Source organism: Branchiostoma floridae, chromosome 7 (assembly GCF_000003815.2).
Source record: "Branchiostoma floridae strain S238N-H82 chromosome 7, Bfl_VNyyK, whole genome shotgun sequence".
Taxonomy (NCBI): Eukaryota; Metazoa; Chordata; class Leptocardii; order Amphioxiformes; family Branchiostomatidae; genus Branchiostoma; species Branchiostoma floridae.
The window spans coordinates 19,537,109-19,558,228 of record NC_049985.1 but is presented as its reverse complement, the minus strand read 5'-3'; the positions used below and the strand labels follow the sequence as shown (position 1 = coordinate 19,558,228).

At 39.2% G+C, this 21,120-nt stretch overlaps 1 protein-coding gene across 1 annotated transcript; it reads left to right on the top strand.

Annotated features, from left to right (window-relative positions):
* Positions 1 to 12: 12 nt before the first annotated feature.
* Positions 13 to 11,451, top strand: LOC118420302 (plasminogen-like). The gene is made up of 7 exons (XM_035827038.1): positions 13 to 268; positions 1,374 to 1,487; positions 1,672 to 1,834; positions 2,766 to 3,017; positions 5,059 to 5,313; positions 7,806 to 8,057; positions 8,742 to 11,451. The coding sequence occupies exons 1-6, from the start codon at positions 71 to 73 to the stop codon at positions 8,054 to 8,056; spliced, it is 1,233 nt and encodes a 410-aa protein (XP_035682931.1). The 5' UTR covers positions 13 to 70; the 3' UTR covers position 8,057; positions 8,742 to 11,451.
* The last annotated feature ends 9,669 nt before the right edge of the window (positions 11,452 to 21,120 follow it).

Here is a 21,120-nt window from a genome sequence, read left to right as displayed (position 1 = left end):
AACTGCACAGCTTAACGAAATACAAGATCAGATCCGGGAGCTGGACAGGAAGGTGGACGAGTTGACACAAATGGTCAGCGATCTGCAGCTTGGACAGGAGTACCTTCGGCAAGCCATCCTGTACGCAAGAGACGAACTACGACTGAGGAACATTATGGAGACACATGCTGCAATGCAAATCAGAGATGGACAGTACGTGCTACCCGGCCACAACATTCAAGATTGGGCAGACAGTGTCCTCAGTCACGGTTCGGATGGAGTAGATCAGGTATGTGAAAATTCAATTATGACCATACTTTCTCGATTAAAGTAGCCACTTTTAAGACTTTTCAAAATACAAAACGTGTTGGAAGTCATTGCAAATGTCGGGATGTGTAAATCATTTGAGGTAAACGCCCAGAAAATTTGGAACAAAACCTGAAATCCACGACAAATCCCTTGTGACCAGGTATGATTTTTATTTGGGAAAGTAATATATAGTTCTTGCATTAAAAGAAAATTGCATGGAACTTATCCCCTTATCGTGTGTGTGTACTTTAGCTAGGGAAAGTACTTTAATCGGAATTATATAGATAAGTTGGTTCGGAAATAAATGTGATTATCATTCAAAAGAAAATTACGGTGATACACTTCAAGTCATATTGTTGTCTCATGTCTCCCTTCGACGTGAGCGAAAGAGGCACTACTCTACAGCAAGATATAATGATTCGAAGAAACACATACATCTATTCTTACCCTGCAATACCTTGACTTTGAGACTGTTTTAGATTTAACTATTGGTTTATGCCCGAGAAAGTGGTCAGTAAACATGTTTCAAGTGTGCTGTATTGTCATAAAAGCATCTTAATTTGCCATATCCGGTTCATATTTGGGTGAAAGGTTGGAACCTGATTTACCATAACACTTAAACAGAATGGTAAATTCACATTTACCAGTGGCACACAGACATTTAATTGAAGCCTTGTCGACATTAGTTTGGTACATTTCGCCTATAGGGAAAATATATGGTTTTTATTGGTGTGTCCGTCGTCCTCTTTCTTCTTCATCTTCTTCTTCTTTCATACCGTTCCTTTCATGACCGCAAAGGGACGATGGCAGACTGAAGAATCATAAGTGCTTTTGTAGCCCGCGTAGAAGCTTTTTCACTCCTTAATGCAATTGTGTCTTAGAAGTTAGAACTGATTTTTTTTTCTTTAGGATGTGGATGTCACCTAAATTTTCATTTCTTAGAGACGCTTTAGGAGTGAGCCTCGCGGTAGGCAAATTTACAAAAAAAAAACAATTGCAAATTACTGGTAGGAAAATATTCTGGAAAATGTTACCCTTCCACTTTTAGTCAGCTTTTATTGCTTAATTTGGTTTTCCTTTTGCAGGTTTTGTACAATCTGTTGGAGATGATGAAACCGCAGTCAGGACTCTTTGGTGGAAAGTCACTGTTTGACATATATAAAGAACCTCTCATCAACGACAAAAACCGCTTCGAAAAGGTACTTAAAGTGTGACGTTATGTTCTGAACATTTCTTTTGGTTGAATTCGATAGTGAGCCAATTACATACTAAAGAAGTTCAATGCTTTCCATGTTTCACCATTGTGTTCTATGGAATGATAAATAAAATAGACGATGATTCTAATACCGTCTATGAATAATCGATGCTACCTTCATAAAACAGCTGAATCAAAAAGCGGCGCAGATCTATGGGCTCATTGGAGGTGGATATGCTGTGTGGATCACGGCTCTGCGAATCAAGGGGCGTACAAGTGACATCCCAGCCAAGGCAGAAGAAATGGAAAGGGAGCTTGCTACTGTGGGATCATCTCTGCAAAAGTATATTGGTAAGATCATAGCTTTCTTTTAGTTATTTGAGTAAAGTGCGCAAAATGGCTTGTAGAAAACAATAGATATGTTATATGTCATTTAACCCTGTTGTATGCCACTCGCAAATACCCTTCTTGTTACCTTCGCCAAGAAGGTTATATTTTGGGTAGCGTGTGTATGTATGTCTCTATTTATGTATATTTTATAGATCGTTTTCACTGAACGTTTGAAAACTTCCACGACCCATGTCGCGCGTGGGCTCCGTACATACATACATCATCGACTGGACGTCGGGACTGACAAGTACTTATCTTACTCCATGGGGCCCTATCTGACATAGCGTGCCCTAAATTGTTTGCTCCATGTTGGATGATAACCTGGATGAATAGAACACAGAACGGCGCTACCAAAGTTACTTGCGGGTTCAAGTGTGCTGTATTGTCATAAAGTAATGTAGCCAAGGCTAGATATGAGGACAAAGTTGCAATTATAGGTTTTGATCCATATGCTTGAAAGAAATGGCATTCAACGATCAAACGCTGGTGCCGATGGTTGAATACCCGGACATCCGTGACTATACATAGACTTATTTCATGTATACGGCGCACTGAGGACTATTACCGATCCTCATGGCGCGCGCGCACGAACTTTATCCCTACTTAGACCGGCCTTTTTTTAATCATCCCTGGACCGTGGGGGCTTCCCCAGCTTATGATACTATCTTATGCCATCATAAGACCTGCTTGGAGTTTACTATATGTATGAATGTTTCATGCAGCTGTTGATATTGTCTCTGTGCTGTGTGTTTGTCTGTGATCACGATAAGCCTGGGTTGATGGGTTGATTGTCTGAATATGCACATGTAAGTGAGTATTACCTCAAAATACTGATAAACCAATATGATTTATGCAGATGATCAGTAAGAAACAATCTTTTTCATCTATATAGAAACATCATGCCAGGACGGAAATGGGGCTTTCTACCGAGGAACAGTCAGTGTCACCGGAACAGGCAAGCCGTGTCAGCGCTGGACCAGTCAGTCACCTCATGAACACAGCTACACACCTGCTAACTACCCGTCATCCGGACTGGAGCAGAACTACTGCCGGAATCCGGACGGCGAATCGGTACCCGGAGTTTGGTGCTACACCACGCACCAGGGCACTAGATGGGAGTATTGTGACGTGCCACAATGTAACGGTAAGGCCTAAACTGCAAGCTAAAACGGTAGCTAGTGTTCCTTTTTATTATGTAAATCGCTTCTTTCTTCTACATTTATTGCTACATTTCAAAATGCTAATTTTCAAAGATGAATGTTGAATGACTAGGACTGTAAACTGTGTAAATACATAAGAAAATAGATAAGATTGACCACCCTGAATGTGAAAGAATTTGTACGGTGGGTTTGTATTGGTTAGAGTTGTTTTATTAGTCCATGGGATGTCCATGTTAAACCCCTTGTTCCAATTATTTGGTAACTTGGATACCCACTTGGTCAATCCTGATATGGCATTTCAGATGGGAATGTCGACTGTATCTGCGTTTTTCGATAGGGATGTAATATTGGCGTCCCGTGTTTGAGTAGATGCGCGTAAAAAGAAAAGGAAGCGACTACGAAACTTCCATTTTTAGATCTCTTTTTCTGGACATACTATGATCATTATTATGGATTATCATATAGCCAGGCGCCGCGGACCAATCTTAAGGCCCCGTTCCACGTTGGTTATGACGCAGTTACATATAGATTCCGGCCAGGCCGGTGTGTTCACTCCTGTTCACTCCTTCTAATTGGTCAGAATGAATCGGCACCGTTGTCGATTTGCATCGACACCGGCACCAGTGTCGATGCAAGTCGACACCGGTGCCGGTGTCAATTAATTTCGACCAATCAAAATGGACAATACACACATGAAAGTAAGGGATATGCAGGAATTGGCCAATCAGAAGGAGCGAAACATATGCCAGAGCAGAGGAAATAAGTGCAGACTGCAAGACGGGGATGGCTCCTTCTGTTAACATTGGTAATGAGTTTTGTTGTTCTAAAAAGCCAAAGATTGCAATGTTTCGAATATTTCCTGTGGAAATTTTGGTTTTAAAATGCAATCTGTAATCTCCTTACAAATGTATGTACCAAAGAACAAATGTGAATTTTCAAAAATTCGACAACGGCATTCACACTGTATAGTACAAAGGGATCTATGCGTCATACAGGAGTTTGCAAGTTTGGGTAGGCTTCGCTCACTCGGAGGTTTCATTCGGTGGTTATAGCAAAGGACCAGGCGTTATAACACCATATACACCGAGGAACAGGCGGGTCATTAACGTTATTACCATATAGCCTACCCAAACTTGCAAACTCCTGTATGACGCATAGATCACTTGGTACTATTCCTGTTAATTCCTTTGTCGAATTTCGGAAAATTCACATTTGTTCTTTGGTTCATACATTTGTAAGGAGATTATAGATTGCATTTTGAAAACAAAATTTCCTCAGAGAATATTCGAAACATTGCAGTCTTTGGCTTTTTAGAACAACAAAACTCACTATCAATATTAACCGACGGAACCCTTCCCCCCTTGCAGTCTGTACTTATTCCCTCTGCCCTGGCATATGTTTCGCTTCTTTTGATTTGCCAATGCCTGCATATCCCTTACTTTCTTGTGTATCGCTTTTTTTCCGATTGGTCAGAATGAATCGACACTGGTGCCGGTGTCGATTCATTCTGACCAATCAGAGGACCGATACACACCGGCCTGGCCGGGATCTACGTGTTACGGCGTCATAACCAAAGTGGAACGGGGCCTCTGATTGGTCCGCGGCGCCTGGCTATATGATAATTTGCATTAATATATGAAGAATTACTAGGATTATGATTGCATCTGTGGTAAATGCTTGGAATTTAATTCTTACTTCATTTTTCAGTAAAAAGATATCGACTTAATCCAAGCGAATGAGAGCCAACTTATGAAGGCAACCTTAAAATAGTCCTCTTTGCTAATATATGACTTTCTTTCTAAGGTATGATAATATATAAAATTCATTCTAATTTCATTCTTAGGTAAAAGAAGATGATAAATCAATGTTATTTATGCAGATAGGAGCTAATGTTTCATTGAGAAACATTTATGAAACGTCACTTGGTATGAGGTCATATGACTCTACTTTCGAGTTATCACGTGACGCATGTTCTTTATTCAAATGCGTTATACTGTAAATTCGTTGTTGTTTTTATTTATATAGAAGAAACATGTCAGAGGGGAAATGGGGTGTCCTACAAAGGAACAGCCAGTGTCACCGAATCAGGCAAGACGTGTCAGCGCTGGGACAGTCAGACACCTCATGAGCACGGCGTGACACCTGCTGAATATCCGTCATCCTTGCTGTTGAAGAACTACTGCAGGAGTCTGGGTGGCGACTCCAGCGCATTCGGAGTTTGGTGCTACACCACCGATCCCAGCACTAGATGGGAGTATTGTGACGTGCCAGCATGTGCCGGTAAGGCCTTATTTTTGTGAGCTAAAATGTTTTTTTTTTAATTCTCTGCAAGCTACTTGTTTTCTTTCTTTTGAATCTATTCATCTGTTTATAGATATGGCTAGTTAACGGTAAATGACAAGAACTGTAAAAGGTGCAGATACAAATTTGAAAAACAGAAAGATGCTTTACCATGTGCCTGCAAATGATGTACAGATAAATGCAAAATGATTACACACACATGTACACTCCCAATTTGAATATTTTGTCACATTATGCTCAGGTACAATGGTTCTGAACAACTGGCATTGTAACTCTATTCTGTAGCGCTGAAGCGGAACTTAAAATTTATATGTGTTTGTATGTATAAAATATGTAAACAACATAACTTAAGGCGCCCTGTGCATCTTTATGATATTTGGTAGGTGGGTGTCCTAAAAGCAAAGGTCAAGTTCAATTTTGGATTTTGTAGGACCTTCCTGTGTCACTGCAACATCGCTGCCGGGTTTGAAATCTAGTTTTCTGGAAGTGACATGGTCGTCTTTTTTTAATTGGTTGGTAGCTCTTGGTGCAATGAGTAAGTGGGAACGTTTGGGCCTCGGATCACTTGTCATTAGAAATTTATTGGGCCTTATTGTTGTTAACTTTGGAAATGACATTTCAAGCAGGAGCTTGACGGATAGTTCTCATATTTCAATTCATACACACATGTCTTTTGTCTTGTTTCATCTCTCAACCGTCTCCTTCTTCTCATGACAAATCTTCAAAAGGATTCAAGTTTTTCATTTATGGTCCAAATGAGCTAGCGTATAGGTAGATATAGCAAATACCCCACGTGTTTTATTTTCCATTAACACGTATCGCATAAATCACTTAAAAATAAGTTTTTATTTTCATTTCTGGCCAATTTCACTACACATATATTTTTGGCTCCTCTCGCCTTGTATTAAGACCAAATAACCTTAAATTTAGTATGAAGGTATGTAAAACATGTACTCACAGTAATTACTTTTCCCCTTGGCCAAACATTAAATTAAATTTTTAAAATTTTGGATTTTTTGCCATTTTTATCCCAAGAATATAAAGTTTTGGCTCCTATGCAATTGTATGAAAACCGAATCATATAACATTTCGTCTGAGGATGCGAAAAGTATGTGCCCACAGGATCCCATTAACACTTGTGCGGCATATCATAATGTTTATATTTGGGATTCTTTTCCCATTTTTGACCAAAAATGTATATTTTTGTTTCTTGTGTCAAATAAAAGCCAACTGGTCTGGAATTTGGCATAGGGGTAGATTTAGCAGTATAAATGGGAAATAGTGTACATAAGACCAGTCTATTTTGCATAGATAGGGATGTTCTGTAAGAGTCCATTCCTGTATTGGGGGGATTCTTTTACAAAATTAATCCAGTTTGGAGTGGGATGATGTTGCGGGACAGGTCAATTCCTGCAAAAGGTTGATATGGAATAGTACATTTTCGTAAGGCAATGAAGATGGATTGAAATAACTTGTGCATACTAGGTATATGACAATGACCACAAGAGGTTGTGGGTGTTAACATTTACCTTTGCCAAGAGGTTACATTGTATTTTTTTTTCGGGTGCAAGTCTCTGTATGTGTCCGATTACGATAACTGTGTCATCTTTCTATGCATTATATGGGTAGTAACTTAAACGGTTTGGGTCCTTACCTACTTACCGAGTCCCTTGGCCTTTCCTAATACGACATGTCGAAGGCCTGAATTGTCCGCTTTGTTGTTGCCAAAATGGTCCAATTTTTACATCAATACAACAGTATGGGTGTTACTTGAGTCTTGTTAAGCTTAAACTTGACACCATCGCTGATGTTAGATTTTCAGATCTTGGTCGGATGGACCATTGCAGATGTTGCCATGGCCCTTTAGCGGCTTTTTATAATACGACAGTATAGCCTATATCTCGTGTTCTTAATATGATATGGTCATGATTTTAAAGTGATAGATAAAGCTCTATGAAGGAAGAGTAAGTCCACAAGGTTTGGTATCCTAGCGGTTATATTGGAAGTGCTGGGGCTAACTTTGGTTCAGGCTTTGAAAGAAAAATAACTCAAAAAAAGGTTGACGTATCATCATGCCCTTAGTTATGTAGATAACTTAATTCATGATTTACATAGTGCTTGATGAATATGTAAATCACCAACAATCATAAATGATTTAAGAAATTAGAAATCCTCTGCATTCAAGAGATGACTCTCAAATATGTAACATGTGTAAATAAGAACGAGAGGATAATTAAATAAAGATCTAATTGACGAGAAAATGATTTCGTCTGTATTAAATGATTGTGATTTTATTCTTTGCTACAATCATTACTTGTGTAATTTTGGTGTCATTTATTCAAATGAGGACCTTAATCAGGGTGGAACGATGTAAAATGTAACTCGCTCGATGTGAGATCATGCAGCTTATATTTGACTTATGTATGATGCATAAGCTCCTAAGTTGAATGCGCATTTTTTTCATCTACAAGAACCATGTCAGGTAGGAGATGGAGTATCCTACAGAGGAACAGTCAGTGTCACCGAATCAGGCAAGACGTGTCAGCGCTGGGACAGTCAGTCACCTCATGAGCACATCGAGACACTTGATAACTACCCGGAAGCTGGGCTCTTGAAGAACTACTGCAGGAGTCAGGGCGGCGACTCCATCGCATCCGGAGTTTGGTGCTACACCACCGATCCCAGCACTAGATGGGAGTATTGTGACGTGCCACGCTGTTAAAGTGAGTACACGCCTAAATCGGTTTGCTGAAATGTTACCTTGTGTTTCTTCTATGTAAGTCGTTTCCTTTCATCTAATGTATTACTACATCTGTTCAAAGAGACAGTGAGGATCAAAGATTTATGTTGATGCAAGAACTGTAGCCGGTGTAGATACTTATAGATATGCTTTGCTCCATGGAATGCGAAATGATTTTCATGGAAATTTTGGAATATAATGTCGACTGCATTTGCGCTTTTCGGAAGGGATGTAAAATGGGAGTTCAGTGTTCAAAGAGATGCGTGTTTAAAAGAAAGGAATGTTGTTACAAGTATAACAACATACTTTGCTACTAAAACATCAAGAAAAGCTACATAGCGTTGCCAAAAAGCAGTTACTCAAGCAATATATAACCTACATGCTTGCTCAACTGCCGATAGGAGTTGAACCAATAGGAGAATCCACCATCATCTTAATACAATTTCAAAGCTTCACCGTGAGAAACAAGTGCAAACGACCGAACTCTCACATCACCATTTTTACATACAAATACCTGGATGTATAATAATTCAGCAGCGTTTGGTAGGATCAATATCCCATTGCAGTGAATTATCACAGCATATTCTCAAAGTCTGCTTTGGCAAGGAGGTGATTGTATATATTATGAATATATAATTCACGTGTATTCTGTTTTTTTTTCTTACAGAATAATCTGGATTTGCGGAGTGGTGCGGGCTACCTGTCAGTGCAAACAGAAAACCTTCTTTATGCAACCCTGTTGGTGTTATCCTACTGCTCTTAAAACAAATGCTACAACACTGCAAACCACTGCAGCTATTGTGTCAACCACTTTATTTACTGATGGGCCTGTTTTCGGTACCCGTTTCTCTCTCTTTCTTTCTCATCCTATGTCTTTCTTCCCTTTATTCATTCTTGCGTGGAAAAAAATAAATATACTGAAAGGTTCTGGCTTGATACAACACAAGCACGCAAAAAGGAAAAGAAAATCTTAAAATTGCCCTCTTTGCGTTGGATCATGTTGAAACCTTTCAATGACTACCGTATCAACACGGAATAGACATTTCATTCTACGGTGTGTTTCTATAAGTCCTTTTTGAGGTCCTTGAGAGTGTTCAGGTAACTCTCCTGCCTTTGTAATTAAGACCTCCTACAAAGGCTGATCAGACTGAAGTCATGTGGTTACAAGGTACATCATCCTTTGGATCTCTTTACCACAGTTTTTTTCATCTTTTCTTAATCATGGCATTGTTTACTGGCGTTTACAAATTCTACTTTCCAACATGTAACCCCTGACTTCAGTCACGTTGAGTTTGTTACATTTTTATTTGCTTTTTGCCATTACCCTTTTAGATACAGGCACACAATATCCCTCTAGAGACAGATAACAAGTTGTCAACATCCAGAGTTTGAACAGGATTTTAGGAAGATAGTCTGTGAATGTGGATCTTGTAATAGAGGAAGACGCTGTACCAACAGATACAAGTGCACAATATCCTTTTGATGACAGATATAGTACCGAGTTCACTCGGTGAAAAGTGAGAAACTATCAGATTGTGAGTTGTCCTGAATATTAGGAATGCAACAAGTCTCGAAGGAAATTGTGCTTCTGTCACAGAAGTAGACGATGTGGTTCTACATTATTCCTTTTTATAACCATTTATTTAGATACAGGCACACAATGTCCTTCTGATGGCATTAGTTATACCAATATCACTTGGTGAAAATTGAAAAACATCCAGATTGAGAGTTCTTACGAAATAATATCAGACAAGTCGAAAGGAAGGGTGACTTTGGCATAGAAGTAGACGTTGTGCCAATAGATTTTGAATTTTATTGCTTTTTATTACCATTTATTTAGATAAAGGCACACAATGTCCTTCTGATGACATTAGTTATACCAATATCACTTGGTGAAAATTGAAAAACATCCAGATTGAGAGTTCTTACGAAATAATATCAGACAAGTCGAAAGGAAGGGTGACCTTGCCATAGAAGTAGACGTTGTGCCAATAGATTTTGCATATTCTATTGCTTTTTATTACCATTTATCTAGATACAGGCACACAATGTCCTTCTGATGACACTAGTCATACCAAGTGTACTTGGTGAAAATTGAAAAACATTCAGATTTTGAGTTCTTACGAAATAATGTCAGACAACAAGTCAAAAGAAAGGGTGACTTTGGCATAGAAGTAGACGCTGTGCCAATAGATATTGCATATTTCAATGATTTTTTTTGCAATTCATTTGGATAAAGGCACACAATGTCCTTCTGATGATATTGGTCATACCGAGTGTACTTGGTGAAAATAGAGAAACATTCAGATTGAGATTTCATTGAATTATGAAAGACAGCAAGTCTTAAAGAATTGTGACTTTGTCATAGAAGTAGACGCTGTGCCATATGATTTTGCTTATGTTATTACTTTCATTACCATTTATTTAGATAAAGGCACACAATGTCCTTTTGATAACAGATATCATACCAACTTTACTTGGTGATAAGTAATCAACATTCAGATTGTGAGTTTTCCTTAATGTTTTGAAGACATTATTAAGTCTTAAGAAATTGTGATTCTGTCATAGAAGTAGACGCTGTGCCACTAGGTATTTTATTCGTTGCCAATGATGTTGATACAGCCACCTGATTTTGAGACCGATACCACGTCTATCATAGAAAACAGGCTGTTAGTCCACCACAGCAGTCAAAATACAAGTAACACCATCTACGCATAGAGGTGCTGTATCTATATCATTGAGTTCCATTTTCGAAAGTATATTTTTTGCTATTTACCATAGGGAACGGTAAGTGAAGTTTAGACCCCAGTTGAAAGTCTAACACAAAGTAAAAACTGTTCCATCTAAAGGGAAAAGGAAAGCATATACTCTGGTCTCAGAGTTAACATTTGTATGGAACACCACTTGAAACTCGTATGAACACTGTTCATATTGAAAAAAAGCTGCATTGCTTTCCTTTGTCACATGTGTGACTTTCTTCTGTACATCAATGACGTCAGCAGATTTGTAAGATCATGTTATGATAGAAAATGTATGCTGACGACAAGGCAAAACGACGTATCAGTCATTATCTCATTATCCCTTATAGGATTAGTAATGACCTGAGTTGAAAAAAACACACTGTGGTAACGGTAACGATCATGTTAAGGAAACAACTAAAAGCGGAATATTGCTGTCGAATTACATTAAATCTATCCTTATCACCGGAAGATAAACAATGAAAACTATTGTTACTACCAAGTCTTTTAAAACTAAAGCAGTTACCAACACTGCTATATCTGCTGTCTGTCATTGAGACTGGCGATGTTAAGGATTCTGAAGATATGGTTCTTTGTTTCTTTGCGTACTCTAATAAAGCTTAAATGGTTGCAGTTTAATTCGAGTCTGTGCTTTTTTTGTTTGTCAGCGTGACAAAATGTTTGTATGTTTTAGCATAAAACAAAGATTTTAGATATACACCCAGACACATTGTTTCCGGCTGACCATACTAGCATAACGTGTTTGCATGATAGCTTTTGAAAATCAACCTTATCTGCATACATTCAAAACATTGCGAAATGCTTAAGATATAACAAAAGAAGAGAAAGTGTCGTCAAATATGTAAAATGATGAAGCCTCGATATAATTGACAATCGAACTAGTCGTCAATTTTATTCTAATTTCCAGTTCTGAAAATAAAACCCATCGAGTATTCTATTGATAAAATTCAATTGAACAATATAGAACTAAACGCATATGGTCTCTGTTTTATAAACATATGTTCTCTGTTTTTTAAACATAATATTGTCGCTGTACAACTGCAAGTAATAAGTATAATTTATTTTGACAATAAAGTCAAGTATATAAGGCCACGTTGATTTGATTATATGGATGACATCCTCTAGGAACTCCAAAACTGATGTGAGCGAGCGAATAAATAAAAAAGTTTGGCCAAAAAAAAAGTTGCCATCAGTATGAAATCAAAGTGGCCAGGATGTTTAGAATAGGACACACATAGTATGGTATACCAACAGTTAGGTGTAGGGACCAGTACATCATACGGGTAAAAAACATTTTTTTTTCTTCAAGTTCTTGGACCAATCCGAAAAAAGCAGACCAGAAAAAAAATCGGAGGAACAGGTTTCACCAATTGCAAAATGGACACACTATGTTGGTAAGCATTTGGGGTCTTACTGGGGGCCAAGAAGACAACAAGAGTGAAGTCAAGTAGATTTTCTAGTTAATTGTACCAAGTTTCTACAGTCAAAGGTACAGAGACCGTTAGCCTTTATTACATGGAGATGGGATTTTAAGATGCCAGTGGGAGTCCAATAATCCACCAAACAGATTCCTTTGTAGAAAAATTGACCAATTACCATTGTTTTGAGTATTGCCAGTTCTCAAGTGTCCAGGTTCAGGTCCGGACCTGGAAATGATCCTCTGGATCTGAATTTTCTGTAAAGGTACCTCCCCCTACCAACAATAGATTTTTTTTTTCTTTCTGTCCTTTCACATCTTATTCTTTGACTTTAGATTTATTTTGGCATTCTATGGCATTAGTTATCTGTGGTTTTCGCACTTAACACAACTTTCCTCACTTCACTCAGGTGGAAATAACTTTGGTTGGGGACGTCCACTGGATCGGACGTTAAATCTGTGACGGGTTGTTCGGTGTAATATAACCAGCTGCTGCGGCACCGTGTGCCTGCGAAGCTGGTGTGTTACGCCGAACGGCGGTTATACCGGCTATATAGATACAGATACAGAAGCTGGTGTGTTACGCCGAACGGCGGTTATACCCGATATATAGATACACATAAAGATACAAATACAGATGCAGATACAGAAATGGAGGCCCTGTGTTTGAGGAGAGCCATACTTCGAGCACGCGCCTATCGAATAGAGTATACGGCCGCACCTTGGCTTTGAAGATTAAAAGATTGTACACAGGAGGAAACAAATTGTCATCGAGAGAGTTCCGTAGTTTGTCTTTCCGGGGAAAGAATCTCTTGCTGTTGAAGGACTTGGAGATCGGTAAATACGAGGGGTGATCAATGAGTCCTCGGCCACACCCAGAAATAATAAGCAATGCTCAGATTTCTAAGAATAGATGTCAACTATAAAGTCTTATATGAATGTGTACCAAAATTCAAATTAGTGTCATCATAACTTTGCAGGCGACACCCAGTAACGTTAGGTAAGGGAGAAGGACAAAAAATGTGGACAATTGAGCTGCGACCTGAGGTGTGCGGGTCAACTTGCGCTGCTAGAAGTCAGACACCCACTTCTTTCTGCTTCAAAATAGGAAGAGAATCATTATCTTGAAGGCCGATGGAGTATTTATCGAGTTGAAATAAAGGCACAAGCAAAACACCCAGACAGTCAAACATTTCGACAATGTTTTTTTGTTAATCACAAAGAATTTACGGCATGGGGAACTCGCCCCACACATGTCTGATCACAATTCACCCTTGTTTTTCTCGCCACTTACCTTCTAATTAGCAAAAACGAATGCCTGGAAAGGAATGACTGCAATTATTTGAAATTTAGACGATATTGAGAAAAGACATCATACTATGAAGTTATACTTCGGAATCTGAGTTGTTCATATTAATTCTGGGTGAGGCCGAGGGCTTATTGATCACTCCTCGTAAACAGCAAAGCGACGTGAGTTATATAATTAGAAATAACTTTTATATTGCACTGAAAGGCTCACAACGAAAGGACAATTGGTGTGTGATCATCGGATAAATGGCAACGGAAGTACCGGTAAAAAAACGGACAGGGAAGCAATTTTTTTTGCAACGTTTCGCCTTTTAAGGTGGTATGTCACTGCACCTGTGGCATCGGTGCGGCACTGCGGGGTTCGTTCACTGCAACACTGTTGTTTTTGAATAAAATTAGATACATCTTAATACGCAAATGCATGACTCAGAAGACAACAAAATATACAAAACGTAAGAAAATTCGTTCTTTATCTCTGAAATTCGTTTATTTTTGAACCCACAGTGCCGCAACAGTGCCCCAAGTGCAGTGAGATACCACTTTAAGAGAGAGTGTCCTGCTTTGATGGACAAATGGATAACATTGCCGTGCAAATTCTCCGTTATTCGTTTTATAGACTTGGAAAAACAAGAACCAAAGTCGCTATAACTCTGGATATGTGCATGTTTAAAGAGGCATTCCACTCGAGACGACACTGTTATTTTCCGATAGATATTAATTGTAGGAAGTGACAAATGTATGCTACGTAACATCATACTATAAAGTACCCATTAGCCCCACGCGCATCAAAAAGCATTCAGTCTTCTACAAAACTCCACAAGTACCCTCTAATTAAATCAATCAATCTCAGCCTATGGCTAAATACAATGTGCCTGCCAACGCCTGACTTAAGTTTGGTTACAAAGCTTATTTCAGGGGTGCTTAGAAAAACACGTCATGTTCTGTGTTCTTTGATATCTTGTGAACAACTGGCCTTCTTGGTTTTGCTAAGCGCCCCTCATTTTTGTCGAAAATATTCACGATGAAGTAAATGTCTTCACGTATAGGGAATACATGGGTAGGGTCTGCATGGGTTTAGTGAGTATCATATTGTCTTACAAACACACATTGCATAATTCCCCACAAGCGGAATCCCACCAAAGGTCGGCTGATCATGTATTAATTGATATATTATCTATTGGAAAATAAGACTCCCTTCTGGAGTGGAATGCCCCTTAAGGGTGCTCAGAGTCACGAGGATTTTATCACCATAGCTAGGAGACAAACGTGCCGCTAGCTTTACTCATAAACACGTGTCTTGCACTCACGTGTAAATGTCCACCGTGCCCGTGGTCTTGATCCATGGTAAAAAACTATCGACAAGGTTACGCGTGTCTCCACTATGAAAACAGACCTTTAGTTGAATGTCAGAAGAATGTATATATACATGTACTAGATATGAAAATCCTCACTGTGTCTCCTATCCATATCGTTTGTATAACATAGAACCTGAGTGTAGTATGTAATAGATTTATGTTATCAGTTTGTAGCCTGTCGCTTAAATCTACACGTATTGTTACCTTATTAGTTTATTTCTACTATATAGCTAGTTGTCTTATACACTATACTTAGTTTGCCTTACATTGTAACTGTTTTTAAATGTTGTGCAATAAACTTTGACTTAACTTGACTTGTAGAAGTAGAAACAAAAGTTAAAATGTCTTCCCGAACCTCGTAGTGAATCAGGCTGCGCCCATCTCCGATTTTGTAGCCCAGGGCCACACATCTTTGCACAATCACTACAGCAGGGAGCTCGTCCACTAGTAGTTGTATCTGTATCTATATCTATATAGCCGGTATATCCGCCCTTCGACGTAATACACCAGTTTCCCAGGCACGCGGCGCGGCAGCAGCTAGTTATATTACACCGAACGACCCATCACACCTAGCTTGGTGTGTGTTCACTACCAAACTAGTACTGTTTCTCTAATACTAAATGCTAAGCAGAGAAAGCAGCATTTACCATATTTTCTCACTACATAACACGCCGAATATTAATATGGTATAGTATACCGAACAGTAGACTTTTCATCTTAATTCTTTCACATTTCTCTTTGATCTTGAAATTCACTGTGACATTCTTTGACGTTAAAATGTGCTTTTTCCCAATATACTTTTTTTTTCAATGTACGGCTAATTTTGCATCTGTGCGACTTACAGTATCGTTCAAAACTTTTTTTGTCTTGGGAAATGACCGGATGTCATCGATGTAATACTCTCCAAGCAGAGGTTAGGCTCCGGCTGTCTTTTCAGTTTTTATCGGGCTTTCCATTTTCTATTGTATATTGTATTATCAAAACCTTGGCTGGCGGACTTCAAGAAAAAAAAATCGCAAAAAACAGCCAGAGCCTAACCTCTGCTTGGAGAATAATCGATATAGTCAAATCAACATGGCCTTAGAAGTACCTTGTACTGACGTAGATTGTTCACGTTTGCTTATTACTTAAGATACAGCTGCCGGCGGCCGAAAGTTTAAGGCGTCCTTGTGTTAAATGAAGGACTTTGTTTTTCCGCTAAGCCCGGAGATAGTGACAACACGTGTCTGACACTCATGTGTCTGCACTATTCAGAAAGTAAAAGTTTAAGTGGTCAACCTCAGACAATGCATAACGCTTCTTTTTTTGACAGCTGGTATTCAAATTTGGCCTTAATACTATTCTAAACTTCCTTCGTATAATTATAGACCTGCACCCCTCTGGAACAAAGACAATGTAGATATTGTAATTTAGATAGAGGTTGAATGCCATTTTGTAGTAGAGTGTAGATTGTATACCGTAGAGAGAAATAACCTGTATAAGGTCATACAAAACCAATTTCCTTATTTCATAGACTGTATTTGACATTTAGGCAACACCTTTCCGAGTCTGAAGTGACAATTTTTTTGTTATATGTGAAATTCTCTTAGCAACCAGCATTTCCCCTAAACATATGGTGATCTTTTCCACACGTGTATTGTAAATGTGACGGCTTGTGTATCCAGGGCTTGTAATACAACCAGCATATGCAGGTTAGTAGAATTGGAGCTGTGCAGGTATTTCTGGTGTCTACCTACACCTAACCTGCACTGGTCCATTTACCGGGTTTTATACATAAATGTACTTTTAGGTAGCTGTATATGGATTGTTACTAGCTGCATTGACTGTTGCCACCCGTGAAGAACAAAAAAAAAAAAGAAAAATGGTTCCTGAACAATTTTAGTATGATCCATACTTCCTAAATTCAGAGTACTGCAGGTAAAATTTGTCTGTTGCAGGTAATTTTCAATGTTACCTGTACCAGTGCAGGTATGCAGAAATAAGTATTTGGAGCCCTGGTTCCTAAATACGGTGTTGTACTATGTGAACCTAGGTGGGGTCACACATGCGTTTATATTCAAGTCCGTTTGAGGTGCGTATAATGCTCTTAGTCTCTACCAGGCTCCACAGGTCGCGGGAAAAATAGTACAAACTGGACAAATATAGATACATAACATGCCAGGTGAGTTAGCTGACCGAGAAGTATGGTTAGCGACCCAGCTAACTCGTCTGACATGTTACCTGTTTACCTTTATCCAATTTCTATCATTTTTCAACGACCTGTGGAGCCTGGTGGAGGTAAATACTTCCATGCGCGCCTCATACGGACTTAAATATATACGCAGGTGTGCCCCCACCTTAACCTGTGTGTTTTAGACTCACGTGTACATACCGCCAGTACAGACTACTCCACGTGTTTTACATAGTTTCGCCATGAGCTTGGCGCGGTCTTACCAGCGTGTTTACCAGACTTCTCCCGGACTCCCAAGACAAATTCCTTCGTCTTGACAAGACAATGTTTTCCTTGAGGCCGTGGCTCAGGAATTGATATTTCTACGATGGTTATATATTCAAACAAGTGCCCATAAAAGAAGAAATATAACAATGATAGCTGCTTTAAAGCAATATTCCATACAACATACTTTACATATTTTATTACCTCCAAAAGATAAAAGCAAGATATTTAAGAAAATGAATTGGTCATGTGCTAACGAAGTTTTAAAACACCTTTGTTATTTGCTCCTAAATGTCTATTAGGTTATTTTACGACTTTTCAATTACAATGATTGATGTATCACGAAGTTTTACGACCGTCACGTACTCCTTTTGGATGGTCACGTTTTGCAGCTTTGTGTAAAACGTGGTAGATACAATCTTCCGTTTCAATATCTGCTTGGAAAATTGGGTTGTTGGCTTTTTCCTATGGTTGCGGTTGTTGAACTCTAATGACCGTTTACTGGGAAATCCGGGCGGTGTTTTTAAGCTGAATCCCCGAAGCAAATTGTACTGGAACAGGAAATAGGGTCATCGGTACATCACCATATAATGTAGCAAGTTGCACCGTTTAATGTTTATTTGGTTAAGGTGGGGTCACACATGCGTATATATTCAAGTCCGTTTGAGGTGCATGTGACACATTTAGTCTCTACCAGGCTCCACAGGTCGCCGGAAAAATAGTACAAATTGGACACTGTATAGATACATAACATGCCAGATGAGTTAGCTGACCGAGAAGTATGGTTAGCGACCCAGCTAACTCGTCTGACATGTTACCTGTTTACGTTTGTCCAATTTCTATTATTTTTCCAACGACCTGTGGGGCCTGGTGGAGGTAAATACTCCCATGCACGCCTCATACGGACTTAAATATATACGCACGTGTACCACCACCTTTACATGGATGCATCAATTTTCGGTCAGGAAAAGAGGTTTCCAACCGTACTGCTTTTCTATCGCCGTAGATACAATGGATAACAACCCTACGGCCCTCAAAAAGATTATGGTATGTTCACACCATACTCTTTCAGCAGCTGATCGTTCAACCTAGTGACAGCGTTTGTTATGACTGTATACGTAGAACCGGCTAGGGATGAGATGCAGATTGCACTTTCAACGCCTTTTTAGGTGAAGAGCATTGGGGCGTGTTTTGCTATGACATCACACTGTGCAAATTGACCATGCCATGCTTGACCACATGAGAAAAGTTCTCACCATAGTTCCCCTGACCCAGTTGACCTAAATGTCTTTGTATGCCGTGTCCCCGTGTCAGGGGATTTGGTGTCACATTCGTCCAATCCCATCGTACGATTTAGATGCTGTAGGGTTTTCAAGCAGGCTATTATGCCCCTGTCACATATGCGAAAATCGATCGGACGACGATTCTGCGGCAATCGCCCGAGCCTCACTTATAATAATAATTTTATTGCACAACATTTTGTACAAGGTACATGGCCTACATTTGACATGGACGGTTTTCAGGTGTAAAATACGCGCAACCCTCTATCGACCTTAAATATGGCCGACCTTCCATCGATACGCCCGAAGATCGTGGATAATGTGACAGAGGCATCACAGAACCAATCAAGGATCTAAGCCTTCATCGTAAGAGACAGCTAAATTTCGTATAACAAAGACAAGATGATCCCAAGAATGAGCTCAGTTTGTACATAGGTGCGTATATATTCAAGTCCGTATGAGGTCCGTATGGATATCGTAGCCTGGAAAAATATTACAGTAGTAAACAGATAACATGCCAGAGTAGTTAGCTGGTTGAGAAATATGATTTGCCCCCAGCCCCATACTGTGCGTATGCTTGCATTACTGAAAACTGACATAAAACGATCGAGATGCATATGAGATGCGTACTGTGCGTACCGGACTGAGTATGAAAAAAAGTTTCAGACCTCAAACGGACATGATGTACACGCTTATGTGTAATGTATCTGCATCAATAGCCCTACCATCGGTTTGCAGCAATGTGAATACACCTTTATGTGATGGGGTTTACTTTCTACACAACCAAATAGAATATCTCTATCATAACCGTAGTCCGATCTACTGTGAAATGTATTTAATATTTTGTGGGACAATAAGACTATCTGCTCTATAGGAGTCCGCTTATACCTTGTGCGTACAGGACTGGTGTGTCACGGTTCTCTTGTACAATGACATGGATACTTGGAAACCGTTACTCGTGTATCATCCACCGACATTTCCCATAACATACCCATAACAGCCGTCCCAACAACGGACTCACAGCGAATCGTGTTGACGTCATCAATACCGGGGTGTCGGACGGACTATTTACATCTGACGTTCCGCTGTCAATCAAAGTATTCCACGAAGCCTGGGAAATCTCCCTGGCGTTTCTGATTATTTGTGACGTTTGTTCTCTTTTTGTCTTCATGGAATGGAAGCTCGGATGTTTCTAATGCAAAACTAGTGCGCTGGCACTGGTTGGTATACATTTTAGAGTCACTATCAAAAATGTCAAGAGGTATTAAGTACTACATTTTCTATACTCTGCTGCTATATACTATATACTATATACTGTACTACAACTACAAAACCTACTCCTTCTCCTGCTATAAATACTACTTCTACTCCTACTACTACTTCTATTGCTACTACTGCAGCCACTACTATCATACTGTACTACATTTGTACTATCACTACTACCACTACTGCTACTACTTACTATACTGTACTACTACTACTACTACTTCTACTACTGCTGCTTCACCTCCTACTACTACTTAACTACTACCACTACTACTAGTGTCAGTCATACGAGGAAAACAAAACAAAAAAGTTTCATTATGAATGTGTGTGTTTGTAAACATGCAATTAAACAATAGTGTCCGCATAACACGAATGGAGAAGACGCATTGCCTCCTTTTTAACCGTGCAATTGACTCCCCAAATGTTTTAATTGGCCAAGCAGTTAATATATGGTATGTAATCGTATAGCCTGTGGTATAACACCATATCATTGAGGCCTTAATTGAATATAAAATCATGTTGATAAAACATGTCTTTATTTTCACCAATGGCTTAGTCGAGTCGGGCAAAAATGTACGATCAAAATATTCAATCTGACATTGTTGGCCGGTTTTTCTATTGGTATTCTGCGGTCATACAAAGTATGATATGTTACCGTTACCTCAATGCATAAATTAACCAATGAGTGTGCGAGCGTTAAAATGATAAGAGCGCATTGTATAAGGCATAATGATTTTATGAGATATATATTTATTTCAATGTTTTAGAATTAATATTTTCAGTGAAAATTATTAGTACCGGGCTCCGTCTGATCTGACCTCTAGGTCATTGACCTCATTAGCATCCGGCAAATGGATCTTTCCCAGAACATGTAATTTATTTACACAGCGAGGACCTATCACGACAGCGGTGTCTATCACCCGGGCATGTCACTATAAATATCACTGCTGACGTCACCGCTCTGATGACGTCACTTCTATTCGCCTTTTCATTGGTCAACAAATATCAAATGCTCCTTCTTAGAAGAATACGGTGTTGCATTTCTGACGTAAAGATTAATATGTACACGTTCAGATTCATCTTTACTTCTTATGCCGTCTAGAGGAAGACTCTCCAGGTATTCAGCCTTGTGTAATTCACGTGGCCACCTAGCGGAAAAGGGTAGTATTGTACTCTGTTTGATAGACATAGGTCAAATACTAGGAGTGGGTACCGGAACAGGAAACT